Source organism: Corvus moneduloides, chromosome 1, assembly GCF_009650955.1.
Source record: "Corvus moneduloides isolate bCorMon1 chromosome 1, bCorMon1.pri, whole genome shotgun sequence".
Taxonomy (NCBI): domain Eukaryota; kingdom Metazoa; phylum Chordata; class Aves; order Passeriformes; family Corvidae; genus Corvus; species Corvus moneduloides.
In genome coordinates this window covers 697,069-713,193 of record NC_045476.1, presented here as the reverse complement: position 1 = coordinate 713,193, position 16,125 = coordinate 697,069, and the positions used below count along the sequence as shown (strand labels likewise).

General features: G+C 58.6%; 1 protein-coding gene across 13 annotated transcripts in view; it reads left to right on the top strand.

Annotated features, from left to right (window-relative positions):
• Nucleotides 1–13,020, top strand: part of MAP4 (microtubule associated protein 4) — a 156,909-nt gene extending 143,889 nt beyond the window's left edge. For 9 of the 13 annotated variants that reach the window (XM_032103298.1, XM_032100029.1, XM_032100863.1 and 6 more), the window contains 4 exons: nt 1,585–1,677; nt 5,927–6,008; nt 8,403–8,515; nt 11,287–13,020. In XM_032103298.1, coding sequence (XP_031959189.1) covers nt 1,585–1,677; nt 5,927–6,008; nt 8,403–8,515; nt 11,287–11,490 — 492 coding nt within the window. In that variant the 3' untranslated portion in view covers nt 11,491–13,020. The other 4 variants (XM_032091552.1, XM_032104106.1, XM_032098334.1 and 1 more) reach the window with 3 other exon arrangements.
• The last annotated feature ends 3,105 nt before the right edge of the window (nt 13,021–16,125 follow it).

The window sequence follows — 16,125 nt, the reverse complement described above, 5'->3', positions numbered from 1 at the left end:
TGACCTGGCTGAGGAGCTCTGGGAACCTGCCCAGGTGAGAGTGTTGGGTGATCCCTGTTGTGCTCCAAGTTTATCACCTTTTGTAGAAATCAGGATCCAGCTTGGGCCTGTTAGTGCTGTGGTAAAAAACTCCAGACTAAACCTGTGTTGTAACTAACCTTTGTAAGCACCGGTGCCTAACCCAGTTACTGCTGTGAGTAAAGCTCACCTCAGCTACTCCTGTTGTATTTAAAAATCACAGAATCATTGAGGCTGGAGAAGCTCTCTGAGATCATGGAGCCCAAGCACCCCCACCCCCAGCACTGCCAAGCCACCACCAACCACATTCTCATGCCCTCAAATCCAAGTCAGTGTAAAGGAGAAACAATTTCATTAACACAGGACTCATCTGAGATCATTCAACCGAAGGTTTCACCACCTTCAACAGGAAAAATGTTTCTCAGACCCAGCTTTACTGCCCACGGGTTTGGAGGGACATTATCCAGGGCTGGAGCCAGTCCAGATGTGGGCAGGGAGCAGCTCACAGCGTGCTGGGAGCGGTGGCTCCGAGGGCTGGCTCTCCCTGCTCTGGGGAAGCTGTCACTGGAAACCTCCCAGGAGACTTCCTGGGGCATGGACAGTCTCATCCCATCCCTCTGGGCTGGCTCTCCCTGCTCCAGGGAGCTTTCCTGGGGCCACGGGCAGCCCCAATGGCTCTGGGCTGGCTCTCCCTGCTCCAGGGAGCTTTCCTGGGGCCAGAGGCACCCCCATGGCTCTGGGCTGGCTCTCCCTGCGCCAGGAAGGTTTCCCAGGGCCATGGGCAGTCCCAGGGCTCTGGGCTGGCTCTCCCTGCTCCAGGAAGGTTTCCCAGGGCCATGGGCAGTCCCAGGGCTCTGGGCTGGCTCTCCCTGCTCCAGGAAGGTTTCCCAGGGCCATGGGCAGTCCCATGGCTCTGGGCTGGCTCTCCCTGCTCCAGGAAGGTTTCCCAGGGCCATGGGCAGTCCCATCCCTCTGGGCTGGCTCTCCCTGCTCCAGGAAGGTTTCCCAGGGCCACGGGCAGCCCCGATGGCTCTGGGCTGGCTCTCCCTGCTCCAGGAAGGTTTCCCCCAGCCGCGGGCAGTGCCAGGGCTCTGGGCTGGCTCTCCCTGCTCCAGGAAGGTTTCCCAGGGCCGCGGGCAGCCCCGATGGCTCTGGGCTGGCTCTCCCTGCTCCAGGAAGGTTTCCCCCAGCCGCGGGCAGTGCCAGGGCTCTGGGCTGGCTCTCCCTGCTCCAGGAAGGTTTCCCCCAGCCGCGGGCAGTCCCATGGCTCTGGGCTGGCTCTCCCTGCTCCAGGAAGGTTTCCCCCAGCCACGGGCAGTCCCATCCCACGCCGAGGCTCCGCAGGGTCCATGGGAGCGTTCTCCCCGCGGTGCTCCCAGCCTGGCACTAACACTGTCTGTGCAGCCTCCTGTCCTTCACTCTCTCTCACTCTCTTCCTCGGTGGCTTCCCCCCTGCACTGGGTCGAGTTCCACACAGTCCCTGTTGCTCCAGAGCCCCCTCCTGCCGTATGACAACTCTAACCAGTCCTCTTCCCTTGTGTTGTTTTCCATTCTGTGACGTTCCAGGTCCAGATAGTCTCCAAAAAAGCGAACTACAGCCATGTTCAGTCCAAGTGTGGTTCCAAGGACAATATTAAGCATGTCCCTGGAGGTGGGAATGTAAGTATGGGTCTGGGCAAGCTGTCTGTCTACTAACTTCTCTCGTGCCGTGTTGGGTGTGCCAGCCTCAGGAATGCTCTGCTGGAGGCAGAAGCTGAGGCAGAGCCCCAGGGCTCCTGGAGACAACTCAGGCTGGAGGATTATTGCATTTCCCTCGGGCTGCCAGGCTGAATGCGTGTGTTCGTTTCACAGTGCACAGCTGCCCCCGGCTGTTCCTGCTCTCTGGGCTGGCCGTGGCCAAACTCGGGGTGGGGACGTGGCTGAGCCTGGGACTGAACTCGCCTGGAGCTCCTCGGCACCTCCTCCCTCCCTGACCTCCTGTGGAACTCGGATTTCCCAGAGCACATGCATTAAGGCCTGGAAGTGCCTGTTACTCTCCCCTGGCTCACAGGGCCAGCTGCAGCCACACTCATTTCACTTCTTGTTTCACAAAAAGGACTTTGGAGCAGGCAAAGACTCTGGGACTTAATCTTTGAGCTGAGATTAGTTTCTAAATGTAAAGGCTGCTGGTGTCTCTGGCAGCAGGGCTGAGCTCATTAAAATAGAAAGGTGATCTGGTGGTGTCTGCAGCTTGGTTTGGGGTGTTAGATGCTCAAAGTGTCTGCCAGGCAACCCAGCTTAACTGGGCAGATCCTACAGCTCGGGAGAGCATGAGCATGGTCTGGGGCCTCGGGGGCAGATCTGTGCTGCCCTGACCAACCTGGGCTGGGCTGTTGGCACAGGAGAGGCTCAGGAGGGCAAAGTTTGGGTGGTTTCAGAGACACTGAAGGACTTGAGCCCAAGGAAGTTTTTTCCATAGGTGTTTACATATCCTGGGTTCCTGAGGAGTGACATCCAGCTGTCACATCTGGTGAGGTGCCCAGGGTGCTGGCTGGAGCCTGGTCCAGTGACACAAACCCTGCTCAGGACCTGGCTGTGGAGCCAGCTGGGGGCCACTTTTCCTGGGACATCCATGTCCAACTGGCTGAACCTCTACATGACTGATTTTTCCACAAATCTTTGCAAGTGGCAACCAAATGTGTGTTCTGAACAACTGGTTCCCTCCAGGGTGGTTGCCACAGTGGCCAGAGACAGATGCTGGGGCCACACCTGTGCTTCTGAGCCCAGGCTGCCTCCCCCAGTCGCTGGACACACACCCCTGCTGCCTGGGGATTTGGGATTTGGGGTTTGCGGTTCTCCCTTGCTGTTTCCATCCTGTAGACCATGTTCATGGGAGTGTTTCCCATGGAAGTGCTCACACAGGAGAACTGGGAAGGCTGGTGCTGAGCCCTCAGGGTGTTTTTGAGCCCTGTTTCTGTTCCTGCTGGCTGCTCCACCTGGTTCTGTCCCCCAGCCTGGGCCAGGCTGTTCCAGAGTCAGTGGCAGAAGTGCCTTTGGCCACACTGGTGACAGTTTCCGGAGCAGCTGGTGGCATTTCCCTGTCTGTGCACTCCAAGGAGCTGCATTTTATTAACCACTTCAATTTTGCCACCTTCATCTTGTTCAGCCTTCCAGGAGCCTCACTGGTGCCTGTCCTGTTTTGTCAGGCTACCAGAAATGGGATTGAAATGTGGGAGATCTTTTCTTGCCTAATGAACTGCGCCAGTGAAGCGTCCTTCCGCTCATGGATCGCCATCCTGTCCTTCCCTCTTCACTGCCAGGCATTCCCAGCCAGGGACAGCTGTGTCCCTGCTTTCTTCTCTTCTCCTCTCCCACACTCTCCTTTCACCACTGCAGTTTTGCTCCTTGCTCAACCACTTGAGCAGCTCTTTATTCTGCATTTTCAGAGCCCAAAGCTCATTTCCAGGTTCCAAATGCTCCCAGAGCAGCTCCAGGCAAGCATTCCCAGCCCTCCAGCACAGGCAATGTGGATGTGAGTGCCCAGTCTGTCTTCCCAGTAAATAATTTTCTTTTATTCATTTTTATATCTTCTCGCTCCCTTTGGGGCACTGTGACTTTAGTGACCTCTTCCCAGATGTTTTCTTGTTCAAGTGGCTGTAATGATCACTTTTGATAGAATTCCCAGTGTTCAATTCCCTGGTGGGTCTGTCTGGAAGGTCTGTTCTGGTCTGTGCCTTCAGTTAAAGCTTTCAGGAATCCTGTGGACAAGACTTGTGGTTTAGAAACAATTTCTGATTGAGCTTTAGGGTTGCTCTGGTAGAAGTGGTGGGCATGGAATGGTTTGGGTTGGGAAGGACTTACAGATCATTGAGTGCCACCCCTGCCATGGGCAGGAAATCTTCCACTATCCCAGGTTGCTCCAAGCCCTGTCCAGCCTGGCCTGGGACACTCCCAGGGATCCAGGGGCATTGTCCTGCTACCCCCCAAGAGGCTCCAGGCTGGGTCTCTGTTCAGGTGCCCATTTTGCCCTCTATACAAGGACATAATTTCTTCTCCATGCCCAGATTCCCCAGAAGCCGTGCCCAGAAGCAGAAGTTGTTCCTGCTCACGTTACACTCACCAGAAATACCTCAGCACAAACATAGTTCAGTTTCCTGGGGAAAAGCTGTTGTCGTATTTTTGTTTAGTATTTCCCACTCTCAGAACCACTGAGGTTGGAGAAGATCTCCAAGACCATCAAGTCCAACCTTTGACCAAGTTTTCTGTTCAAAGAAAGCAGTACAGAGGTAGATTTTACAAAGTGTGGCGATGTCTGTGTTGGTGAAGGTCTGAAGGGGCTTTGGAGTGTCCATGTTTCTCTGTCCTGTGGCTTGGCCTGCTTAGATGGATTGGGAAGTGGTCAGAGACAGAAAAGCCAACAAGAGCTGAGGCTCACACTCCCCACCTGAGCCTCTGTCAAAGCTCCAGTTTGTTTCTGGCACCGGAGTCTGTGTTTGGCTCTCTCAGTGCAATCCCAAGGTGCAGACCCAGCCCCTGTTAGAAATCCTACAAACACACCCTTCCATGCAGGTGGGACAGTTGGGATCTCAGCTCAGGAGCCACAGCTGGTGACAAACAGCAGGATTTCAAAGTGCATTCTGTGAAATAAATTCAGTCTCATCCCAGCTCCAAGCAAGCAAGGACTGGTGATTAAAGCTTTAGTAACTTGACTCAGCCCCTGAGACAACCAAATCAGGGTCTGTGACTGACCTTTTGAGGCTGTCCCTGAGCTGGGGCCGTGGGGCCATGGCAGGAGGCTGAGCTGTGCTGTGCTGCTCCTCCTGGGCCTCCTCCCTGTGCACACAGAGCAGGAGGATCCACTCTTCCCAAGGAAGAGTTATGGCAAATGATCCTGGGAACTCTCAGTAAACTCCTCGAGTGGCTGGTGGGTGGAGGAATTCTTGTCACATTCTAAAGGAAATCTGTGGATTTTCTCTGTGCACTGACCTGGAGCAGAACTTCTGAGCCTGCTGGTCCCAGCTGGTGGCTGCTCTCACCTCTGGCATTGGTCTTCAAGAGGGATGGATTCCTGGAGCAGTGCATTCCAGCTGGGCACTGTGATCCCTCAGAGAATTCCAGACTGGTTTGAGTGGAGGGACCTTAAGGATCATCCAGTGCCACCCCTGCCATGGGCAGGGACACCTCCCACTGTCCCAGGCTGCTCCCAGCCCCAGTGTCCAGCCTGGCCTTGGGCACTGCCAGGGATCCAGGGGCAGCCACAGCTGCTCTGGGAAGTTCATTCCAGTCCCTCCCCACCCTCCCAGCCAGCAATTCCCAATTCCCAATCTCCCATCCATCGCTGCCCTCTGGCACTGGGAAGCCATTCCCTGGCTCCTGTCCCTCCAGGCCTTGTCCCCAGTCCCTCTGCAGCTCTCCTGGAGCCCCTTTAGGCCCTGCCAGGGGCTCTGAGCTCTCCCTAGAGCCTTCTCCAGGCTGGACATGATGGTGGAGAGCAGAGGCTGGAGCTGTGGCACGGCCCTGGCCCTGCAGCAGGAGGTCTGTGAGGTGACCCCAAGCATGGCCGTGTCCCCAGGCTGGGCAGGAGCCGTGTGGGGAGCGTGGCAGCGGGGTTGGCTTTTATTGTCCCTGTGCCCAGTGCTTCTGTACCCCATGGCTGTGCCCTGAGCTCAACCCCATTCCCAGTTCTGTCCCTCTGTGCTGCTCTCTGGTCTCAGCTCTGTCCCTCACTTTAACCCCCCCTGGCTCTGAGTGACCCTGGCACTGCTGGCGGCGTTGGCAGTGGCCAGGAATGCTCAGGAAGGATTCCTGGGAATCAGCAGCAGGAATAACGTGGGAGAGCAGGGGCACTCACGAAGCACAACGTGGTGCTTTGGCCTCCAGAGTCTGGAGAGGTTTCTCTGTGCTCAGCTGCTGCTTTTTGTCTCTCCAGGTGCAGATCCAGAACAAGAAAGTCGACCTTTCCAAAGTGTCCTCCAAGTGTGGATCTAAAGCAAACATCAAGCATAAGCCAGGTAGGAATTTCACCATTTTCTCATTTCTCTGTATGTTTTGTCCCTTTAAGACAGTCCTGGATTGTGACTGAAATAGTTTAAGGGGTTTGTTGCTTTCAGGGGGTGTCCTCAGTGCTTCTGGAAATCCCTAAAAATGCTTCTTCCACAATTCCTGGGGGTTTCATGAGCAGAGAGGGGGATTAGATGTGGGATGTCCTCTTGCCTGTGAAGATAATCTACAGCTTCGACTCATTTCTGCTTTTCCTGGTCATTTGAGAATGAAACGTGGATGCTTCTGTGACCATAGCAGGAAGCTTCATCCATGCTCACAGAGGGCGGTGAGGCACTCGGAACATCCAAGGATGTTCATGGAACATGGAAGGATAAAGGAAATTCCCTTCAGTTCTTCAGAGCACATGCAAGGGTCCTTTCAGCCTTGAGTCCATGGCAGCTCCTGCCTCACAGAAAACCCTTTGGCCCTTTGATGAATTTTCTGGGATGAGTGTGCGGGAATTATCTGCTCCCCCTGAGAACACAGCGGTTGCTCTGCGTGAATTCCTGGGAATCTCAGGTTTCTCCCCAAGCTGTGCCCAGCCCAAGGTCCTGGGGCTGGAGGCCCCTGGCTTGGCCTGAGGGATGGTCAGTTCAGTGCCCTTGGCTGGCCCCGTGGTGTCTGGGGACACTTCTCCGCCCGGGAACGCTGCCGCCGGCACAGCCCGCGCACGAGGGACAGAGTTCACTGCCCAGGGCTGGGAACAAGCACCACGGGCTGGGAACAAGCACCACAGGCTGGTCTTTGTCCCCTCTGGGAGTCCCCTGCGCCCTCCCCAGCCTGCCAGGTCCGGGCAGCTCACCCTGCTGCAGGAGCCCTCGCTCCAGCGGCTCCGAGCGCGCTCCGGCGTTGGGAACGCGCTGCCACGGCCGCGACCTCTGCGTGCTCAGCGCTCGGCAGTAACGAGCTGGGAGTGACAATCAGTGCCCTTGTCCCGGCCTGATGAAAGCACAGCCACCCTGCCAGCGGCTCCCACTGGGTTTAACTGGTTTTGTTGGACCAAATCCGTTGGTTTCTGCCGTTGGCCACGCCGGGCTTCCAGAGGGGGCTGAGGGTTTAATGATGTCGCTGGGAAGCAAAGCTGTGCTGAGCAGGACTTCAGCTGGGCTTTGGAGAGGCTGCTGGAACCTGGACTGCAGCCGGTGCAAGGTGGCCCTGGCCACGCAGGGGGGTGGGAATGATCCTTAAGATCCATGATTCCAACCTGTGGGTGTGTGCACAGTCTGATTTATCAATAAAGGAAGCACCACTGTGGTCAGAGGGATGGAGCATTTCCCCTGGGAGGAAGGGCTGGGAGAGTTGGCATTGTTCACCCTGGAGAAGAGAAGGTTTTGGGGTGACCTCATTGTGGTCTTCCAGGACCTGCAAGGAGCCAAGAAAGATGGGGAGAGACTATTTCCAAGGGCCTGGAGGGACAGGAGCCAGGGAATGGCTTCCCACTGACAGAGGGCAGGGCTGGATGGGAGATTGGGAATTGGGAATTGCTGGCTGGGAGGGTGGGGAGGGGCTGGGCTGGAATTGCCAGAGCAGCTGTGGCTGCCCCTGGATCCCTGGCAGTGCCCAAGGCCAGGCTGGACATTGGGGCTGGGAGCAGCCTGGGACAGTGGGAGGTGTCCCTGCCCATGGCAGGGTGGCACTGGATGGACTTTAAGGCCCCTTCCAACCCAACCCAACCCAACCCATTCCAGGATTCTGTATTCTGTGATTAATGGGAACTCGAATCTATTCCGTTCTGGAAAATCTTGCTAAAATTCTGCAGGTTTCTTTCTGACCTCCACGTTCTCCTGAACCTGCAGTGTTCCTTCAGTTCCCCCCAGGCTTTTCCTGCCTGTGGAGCCACAGGTTGGGTGTGTGCCAGGGAGGAGCTGGCCAGGCAGGCAGGGGTGCCTGGGGATCCCAGGGCTGGAGCAGCAGCGGGAAGGGATAAGGAGGGCAGGAAGGCAGTGACACAGAGGAGCAGGAGGTGTCCTGGCACCAATGAGTGCACAGATGGCTGAGCTGGAGAGGCCTGGGCAGGACAGGGACAGGAGCAGTAGGAGTCAGCCTTGGAATGGCACCATTGAGGGGTGGGATTTCGCAGCTCTGGGGAAGGAGGCAGCCTCAGGAGCAGATCCAGGGAGGATCTCTCCAGCCTGTCTGCATGTGCAGCATTCCCCAGGGCCCTGTTTGCTGGCACAGCTGGAAATCACCAACTTTGGTCTTCCAGTTTGAAACCAAACTTTTCCTGGGGAGAGGCTGAGCCAATGAATGTGGAACTTGTCCTCTCCCTGCTCCAAAGGGTCCCCAGTGGTTCTGGGGCGGGGCTGGGAAGGGAACACCTGGATGGGACTCCCCAAACTCAGCCCTGCTCCCTGTCCCTGCAGGGGGAGGAGATGTCAAAATCGAGAACCAGAAGCTGAACTTCAAGGAGAAGGCCCAGGCCAAAGTGGGATCTCTGGACAACGTGGGACACTCGCCGGCCGGAGGAGCCGTCAAGGTGAGTGCAGGGGTCTGGCACAGCCAAGGAATGGTTTTGATCCAGTTCTTGTCCTTCTCCTGCTGTTCCTGAAGTGCAGCTCCTCCACCACAGCCTGTTCCAGCCTCCTTGTTTCTGGGGCCTGTGCTCTGCACCCCGGGAGTGAGGCTGGAGCCCGGGATGAGGATGGTTGGAAAGGAGAGAGCTGGGACTCACCTCGGGGTGCCTGACCCTGCTGGGCATTCCCAAGGGCTGGCACTGCCCATCTCCATCCTTCCTCTTGGAATGTGGGAGCAGGGATTGCTCCAAGCTGTGAGCCCAGCAGAGGGGCTGCAGTGGCCTTCACCCCCAGTGAAAGCTGGTGAGATCCATGTGCTCTGTGCTGGGAGAGAGCACCTGGCAGAGCATTTGCAGAATCATGGGATATCCTGAGCTGGAAGGGATCCGTCGAGCCTGGTCCCTCAGCCCTGTTGGTGTGAGGATGAGAACAGATCCCAGCTCTCATGGCTGTGACTCAGCCCTTCTCCCGCAGGAACACAAACTGTCCCCAGCCTTGGCTCTGCACATTCAGGTCTGGCTGCAGCAATGGGACATCTGTGCTCAGGCAGGGGACATTCCCTCCCTGAGGAACATGTGGGCCTGGCACAACCCCAGGGAGCTGGGAATTGTGCTTAGGGTGTTGCTGGAAGGGACCTTAAAGCCCATCCAGTACCACCCCTGCCATGGGCAGGGACACCTCCCACTGTCCCAGGCTGCTCCAAGCCCCAATGTCCAGCCTGGCCTGGGACACTGCCAGGGATCCAGGGGCAGCCACAGCTGCTCTGGGCACCCTGTGCCAGGGCCTGCCCACCCTCCCAGCCAGGAATTCCTTCCCAATATCCCATCTAACCCTGCTCTCCTTCAGCCTAAGGCCATTCCCCCATGTCCTGTCACCCCATGCCTTCAGGAAAAGTCCCTCTCCCAAATGTGAGGTCTGAGAAGATGCTGCTTCTGAAATGGGCCGTTGGCTCTGGAAGCAGAGAAAACCCCTCTGGGGGCTGCCAGCAGGATAGGCAGACCCAGGAGAAACGCCTCCAAGCACTTGGATTCCCTGGTTGTGCCAGCCTTGGTTTGTCTGAGGATCTGTGTGTGGTGGAAGGGCTCAGAGCTGGGCTGGAGCCGTTGTGTTGAACCCTGGGTGCACTGGAAATCAGTGATGCCAGTCCTGAGGGGCAGCGGCGTTCCCGAGTGGATTGAGCGTGTGCTCAGTGATTCCTGGTAAAGCGGGGGGAGAGGGGATGGCCACTGGGGATGCATCAGGATTCTCCTGTCTCCAGCCCTGTCTGGAAACTCCATCCTGGCAAATCATGGCTCAGGGAAAGCTGGAAGGAGCTGGAGAAGCTGCTGCTGTGTTGGGAGGAGTCTGGAACTTTCTCTGACAGAATTCCAGTGAACTGGAGTGTCTGGTCTGTACACTGGTGCTGTTTGCTGGTGACTGGTGCTTTCACCCGAGTTCCAAAATCTCACCTGTTCAGATTTAGTCTGATTTTGGAGTGTGTTCCCCCCTCTCTGCGGGTGTCTGTGGTGACACTGCCTGGCACTGTTGGTGGTGTCCCAGTGTCTTTCCAAGCGAATCCGTCACTCCCAGTGGGATCCCCCCAGGGCAGCAGACTCCTCTCCAAGGGCAGGAGGGCTCAGCTCTCTGCCAGGGCCAGTAAAAGGCAGTGACTCCAGGTGGGATGAGCGGCTCTGGTGCGAGATCAGACCAGGATGGGATTCTCTGAAGTCACAGTCCTGGTTCATGGCTCAGCATCAAGGGAAAATGAGCTCCTTGTGTGAACCTGGCCTTCCTGGCTTGGGACCCACCATGTGTTAGAAGCACAGAATGCTGGAGTGGGTTGGGATGGAAGGGACCTTGAGGATCATCCCATTCCACCTCCCACTATCCCAGGCTGCTCCAAGCCCCAATGTCCAGCCTGGCCTTGGACGCTGCCAGGAATCCAGGGGCAGCCCCAGCTGCTCTGGGTGTCCCCAGGTCATGATCCACTGTCACAGCAGTGACCCCACCCCACCCGCCAGCCCTTGGGTGCCCTCGGAGCACTGGGCTTTGTCCTTGCCATTCCCTGGCCCCTGTGCCATTCCCTGGCCCCTGTGCCATTCCCTGGCCCCTGTGCCGTTCCCTGGACTGTGTTCCAGGCTGTCCAGCTGTGTGTGAGGGAGCAGGCGCTGAGCTCCAGGGCCCCGGGGTCTGTGAGACCCCGCATGGCCGGGCAGGATCTGCTTTCCCAGGAGCGGAGATTCCCGCTCCCATCGCCTCCCGTCCCTGGGACCCTCCCCACCGTCCCCGTCGCTATTGACCCGTGCCCACGATTGTCATTGTAGGCCGAGGGCGGCGCGGAGCCGGCGCAGCTCCCGCCGGCGAACGGAGCGGGGCCGGGCCCGGTGCCCGCGGCCCCCGCGCTGCGGGAGAACGGCGTGGGGCCGGCCCTGGCCGCCCTCAGCACCGCCGACCAAAGGGAAATGCAGAGCCTCGACACTCACATCCAAGAAACAAGTAAGTGCCCGCGGGCCCCGCCCGAGCCGGGGGGAGGGAGCCCGGCAGCCCCGGGCACGGCGGTGTCGCTGCCACCGCAGCCCCCACCGCTGGTAGCGACGTCTGCAGGCTTGTGGTGCCTTTCTTTTAATTCAGAAAATTGCCTTTTATCTTCCAGGCATCTAATGATGACATTATGGTATCGTCTTCCATTCCCCTCCTGTCCCTTGTCTCCTCCTCTCCCCGTGTCCCCTTGTCCCCTGCCCTTGTGTCGCTGCAGATTGAGTCTCACAAGCTGACGTTCCGTGCGAAGGCCAAGGCTCGAACAGACCACGGAGCAGAAATTGTCGTCTCCAAACCCCCCACCCTTTCCAGCAGCACCTGCCCCCGGCGTAGCACCTCCGCCAGCGACAGCCTGGGCTCCGTCGCCTCCCCGTCACCGCTGCCGGCGCCCCTGGCCGCGCCCTCCCAGCAAGGCTTGTGACCCCCAGCCCCGCTCCACGCGCCCCGGGGACCCCAGCTTGGCTCTCTTAACGCGGCTCTGGCTTTAGGTGGGAAGGGGACGGTGTTCCATGGGCTGGGCCTCTCTGGAGCTCGGAGCGTCCCGGGGACCCGGCCCCGCCCGGGCTGGGGGTCCCTCGGCGGCTGGAAAGGGGCTCCTCTCCCTCTCCGTGCCCGTCCCGTTGGCCTGGGGTGACTCTCGAGTGTTGGTGTCGCGTCGGGGCCGGGCCCGCGCGGCTCCCGGGCTGTGCCAGCGGCGGGGACAGAGCAGAGCCCCGCGGGGTGCGGGCTGAGGCCAGGCCGAGTTAACAGGGATAAGCTGTGATCTTTCTTTCTGTCTCTTTTTTGAACCCCTTCCCTCCTCGCCGCTTCAGTTTCTGCCGCCTGTGGGATGCTGATAAATCCCCTCCACACTCGTTAGGCTGTTTTAACTGTTGACTTGAACCTTTTATTCTTTGTGACGAAGTGTTGATGATTTATGGTGTTACGAACCCGTGCTAAGTTTCCTTTTCTCTTTCCTTCTTTTCTGACCCGTAGGAGAGTAGGGACATTTAACCGCTGCTGCCGTGTTGGCTTCTTACTGACATATCCAGCCATTGTAACTTCTTTGTTGTTGTTTGGGGTTTTTTTTAATATTTTAAAACGATGGAGCGAGTTCATGGGATTAAGCCATGTCTGGAACGAAAGGCACAGGAATGTGTAAAGGGCAAACTTTGAGCTGTGAGAGCTCAGGTGGAGCCTGTGTTGACCTCGAGATGTGTTAATTGACGCTCGTGAGCCCTCCCCGGGGTGCCTTCTGCAAAGGTGGTTTATTTATTAACGGCACGGCCGAGCCCTGGGATTTCTCCCGTTTTTCCAGGGCCGAGGCTGAGGGAGGCAGGAGGCGGCCGTGGCGGGGCAGGAGGGCGCAGGCCGGGAGTTCCGAGGCTGCAGCAGGTCCGTGGGTGCGTGGGGGGTGTGTGGTTTTAGTGGGGTGATGGATGGGGAACCCGAGCGTCGGGATGAGCAGGGCCGCGGAGGCAGCAGGGAGAAGGGAAGGGAGCGCTCATCCCGGGATGAGGCCGGGAGCCCTCGGCCGGGCAGCAGGGCGGGGTTGGTGCCAGGGAGTTGCAGCTCTGACTAGGAAGGAGATTTAACCACTCTTGGAGCTCCTCGTTTCAAATGACACTAAAGAAACGAAATGTAAATAAATTAAAAGAAAAGAAAAGTGTTCTTGGGTGGTCAAACTAATTTAAAGCAAAAAAAAAAAAAAAAGAGAGAGCAGAGTAACAAAACACTGGGATCAAAGAGAACTGAACCAGGCGTGTGCTAAGGGGGGCTGCTCCAGGAGGGGACAGAGGGAAGCCTGCAGCTTCTCGTGCTTGTGGGAATATTTCTTTGGGAAGCCGACAATGACACGATAACCCGGAATCTGTATTTACACACAAAGATTCTTATTGCACTTGTATTTTTTATATTAAAGTTTGCATGATTTCTAATAAAATGGCATTAAAATGTACTAGTTTGCATCAAAGTCGTCTGGTAGTTTCATAAGTGCTTTTTCATCTGAATACAAATTTAAACGAGTGATGCAGATTTGCACCTGAAAGGGGCGGTTATATATACCCAGAGACCTCCCAGTGCTTCCCTTCCTCTTCTTCCTCCTCTTCCTCCTCCTCCTCCTCCTCCTCCTCCTCCTCCTCCTCCCCCCCCCACCTCTCCACTCCCTTCCACATCCCTGTGACCCCAGCCGGGGAGCGCGGCCGTGCCGTCGCTCCCTGCCCTCCCTGTGTGTCCCTGTGTGTCCCCGGCGTTCCCTGGAGCAGCCACCGCCACCCGGCCCTCGCTCGGAGGGAGGAGCTGGAGCCGGGCCCATTCCCCGGAGCCCCTGTTCGTTCCCTGTATCCCGGTATATATCACTGCCCTCCCGTGACGCTTCCTTCTTTCTTTACTGCTAAATTCTACACACCAGCTTCAGCTTGGCAGCCTTGGCTTTGGTCTGGTTGATTTTTCCAACACTTGAATTGAGGGAAAATTTGAAGGAGAGGAGAGGAGCAGGATGAGCCCCTCAGCAGGACAGTGAGCCTGAGGCCTGGTTCCCTGCCTGGAGCCTGGTTCCCTGCCTGGAGCCTGGTTCCCTTCTTGGAGCCTGGTTCTGGGCCTGGAGCCTGGTTCCATTCTTGGAGCCTGGTTCCCTGCCTGGAGTCTGGTTCCCAGCCTGGAGCCTTGTTCCCGGCATAGAGCCTGGTTCCCTTCTTGGAGCCTGGTTCTGGGCCTGGAGCCTGGTTCCATTCTTGGAGCCTGGTTCCCTGCCTGGAGTCTGGTTCCCGGCCTGGAGCCTTGTTCCCGGCATAGAGCCTGGTTCCCTTCTTGGAGCCTGGTTCCCAGCATAGAGCCTGGTTCCTGGCCTGGAGCCTGGTTCCCTGCCTGGAGCCTGGTTCCCTGCCTGGAGCCTGGTTCCTGGCCTGGAGCCTGGTTCCTGGCCTGGAGCCTGGTTCCCGGCCTGGAGCCTGGTTCCCGGCATGGAGCCTGGTTCCCTTCTTGGAGCCTGGTTCCCTGCCTGGAGCCTGGTTCCTGGCCTGGAGCCTGGTTCCCTGCCTGGAGCCTGGTTCCCTACCTGGAGCCTGGTTCCTGGGCCTGTGACCAGCCACAGGGTCTTGGCATGGGCTGGAGCGGAGCTCCGGGCTCACGGGCCAGGCAGGGGCGCTGGGAGCAGGGTTTGTGCCGATGGGCAGCAGCTGGAGATGTTCGCGGGCAACCAAAGAGGAGGTGGAGGCTGAGATGTCGTGTTCCTCTCGCTGCCTTCCCTGGGGCACCCCAGGCCTGTGGTGGCCTGGAATGCCCCAGGATGAGATTCCCTGGGTGCCCTGGGATGAGATTCCCGGGGTGCCCTGGGCAAAGGGGGGCAGCCGGGTGCCAATTCAGGGACTGCAGGAGGAAGGCAAGTGGCAACATTGCACTTTATCTTCTGAGATTGCAACAAGCAAACAAGCCCTGCCCCGCTGCAAAGGGACAGTGGTGTCACCTTCTCCTTGCATTGCTTTTATCCGATTTCTGATTTCCCGAGCGCTGGGCGGCCCTGGCCGGGCCGTGGTGGCTGCATGCGGTGCCCAGGCCTGTCCCTGCCCAAACCCCAGCCCAGCTGAGCCCCCGGCCTGTGCTTCTGTGCCACTTCTCTAACACTTGTTGTGCCTGTGTTTAGCTGACAAACTAAATCCAGATACACTAGATTGCTGTGGTGTTTCTAGGACAGCTTCAGTTTTAATAAGGATTTCTTTTTTAACTTTATTTTGAGGAAGCGGCTGTACATATTGCTAGCCTGGGAAGGAGCCGTGTGTGGTGGGAATGACTTTAGTTTCCTGTCTGGGGAGGTGGGATGAGCTGGGTAGTGCTGAGACCTTAAACGCTGCTGGGGGGCCGCGCGTGGGAAGGGCCTGCGGGCACCGCTGGCTCCATCGAGGGCTGGAGGCAGCAAATCCCGGGAAGAACAGGAGTTGTGCTCCGACTGAGATGCAAGTTGAATGTACACGTTCCTGTCCTGAGCTGGCGCCGGGGGTCTTGGCTTTGGCTGCGCTGGGGGGCTCTGGGCTGGGCAGGGGCTGCGCGGGGCCAGGCGGGCGCTGCCGGCTCGCTCCGGGCAGGATGCTCAGCAAAGGCCTTTGCAGAGCTCGGGACGAGCCTTTGGAGGGGCCGGGCTGCCGGAGGGGAGGCGAGGGAGCGGCGCGGGCCGGGGCAGGGCTGGGCGGGAGCTCCACCCCGGCCGGCAGCAGCCGCGGCCCGGCGTCTCCCGGCATATCAGTGGCATATACAGTTACTTTGGGCTTTTTATACTGTTAACAAGTACATTCAAGTAACCGAGTTTGTGGGCTCGAGGCCGCGGCTGCCCCAGCGCGTGGCTCCCGGTCGGCTCCCGGCCGCAAACTGAATGTAGTTTTTCTACGCTGCCCCTCGCGTTGTCCCCGCGTAGTGTCGGTGTGTGAGAGGGGCCCCGGGACCCTCGTGTGTTCGTGTTTAGGCAGAATTTCTAGTTTTCTTGGAGCTTGATGTCGGTGGCGTCCTCGGGGTGACGGGGCTCCCCTGAGGGCAGGGCCGAGTCCCTGCGGAGCCGCGGCCGCCGTCGGTGCCGGCCCTGCCGAGGCCGAGTGGCCGTGGCTGGGGGGCCCAGCAGCCTCCAGGCTCGGGATAAATGTCACCCCAAGGCCGAGTGGCCGTGGCTGGGGGGCCCAGCAGCCTCCAGGCTCGGGATAAATGTCACCCCAAGGCCGAGTGGCCGTGGCTGGGGGGCCCAGCAGCCTCCAGGCTCGGGATAAATGTCACCCCAAGGCCGAGTGGCCGTGGCTGGGGGGCCCAGCAGCCTCCAGGCTCGGGATAAATGTCACCCCAAGGCCGAGTGGCCGTGGCTGGGGGGCCCAGCAGCCTCCAGGCTCGGGATAAATGTCACCCCAAGGCCGAGTGGCCGTGGCTGGGGGGCCCAGCAGCCTCCAGGCTCGGGAGAAGTGTCCCCCCAAGGCCGCGTGGCCCGCGGAGCCGGCGGGTAGGGGGGAAGCGGCCCCGGGAGGCAGCAGCACGGAAAGGGCTCTGAAGGGCTCCGGCTCTCCTCCCTCCCTCCCTCCCTCCCTCCCCACCCGAGCTCCAGCCC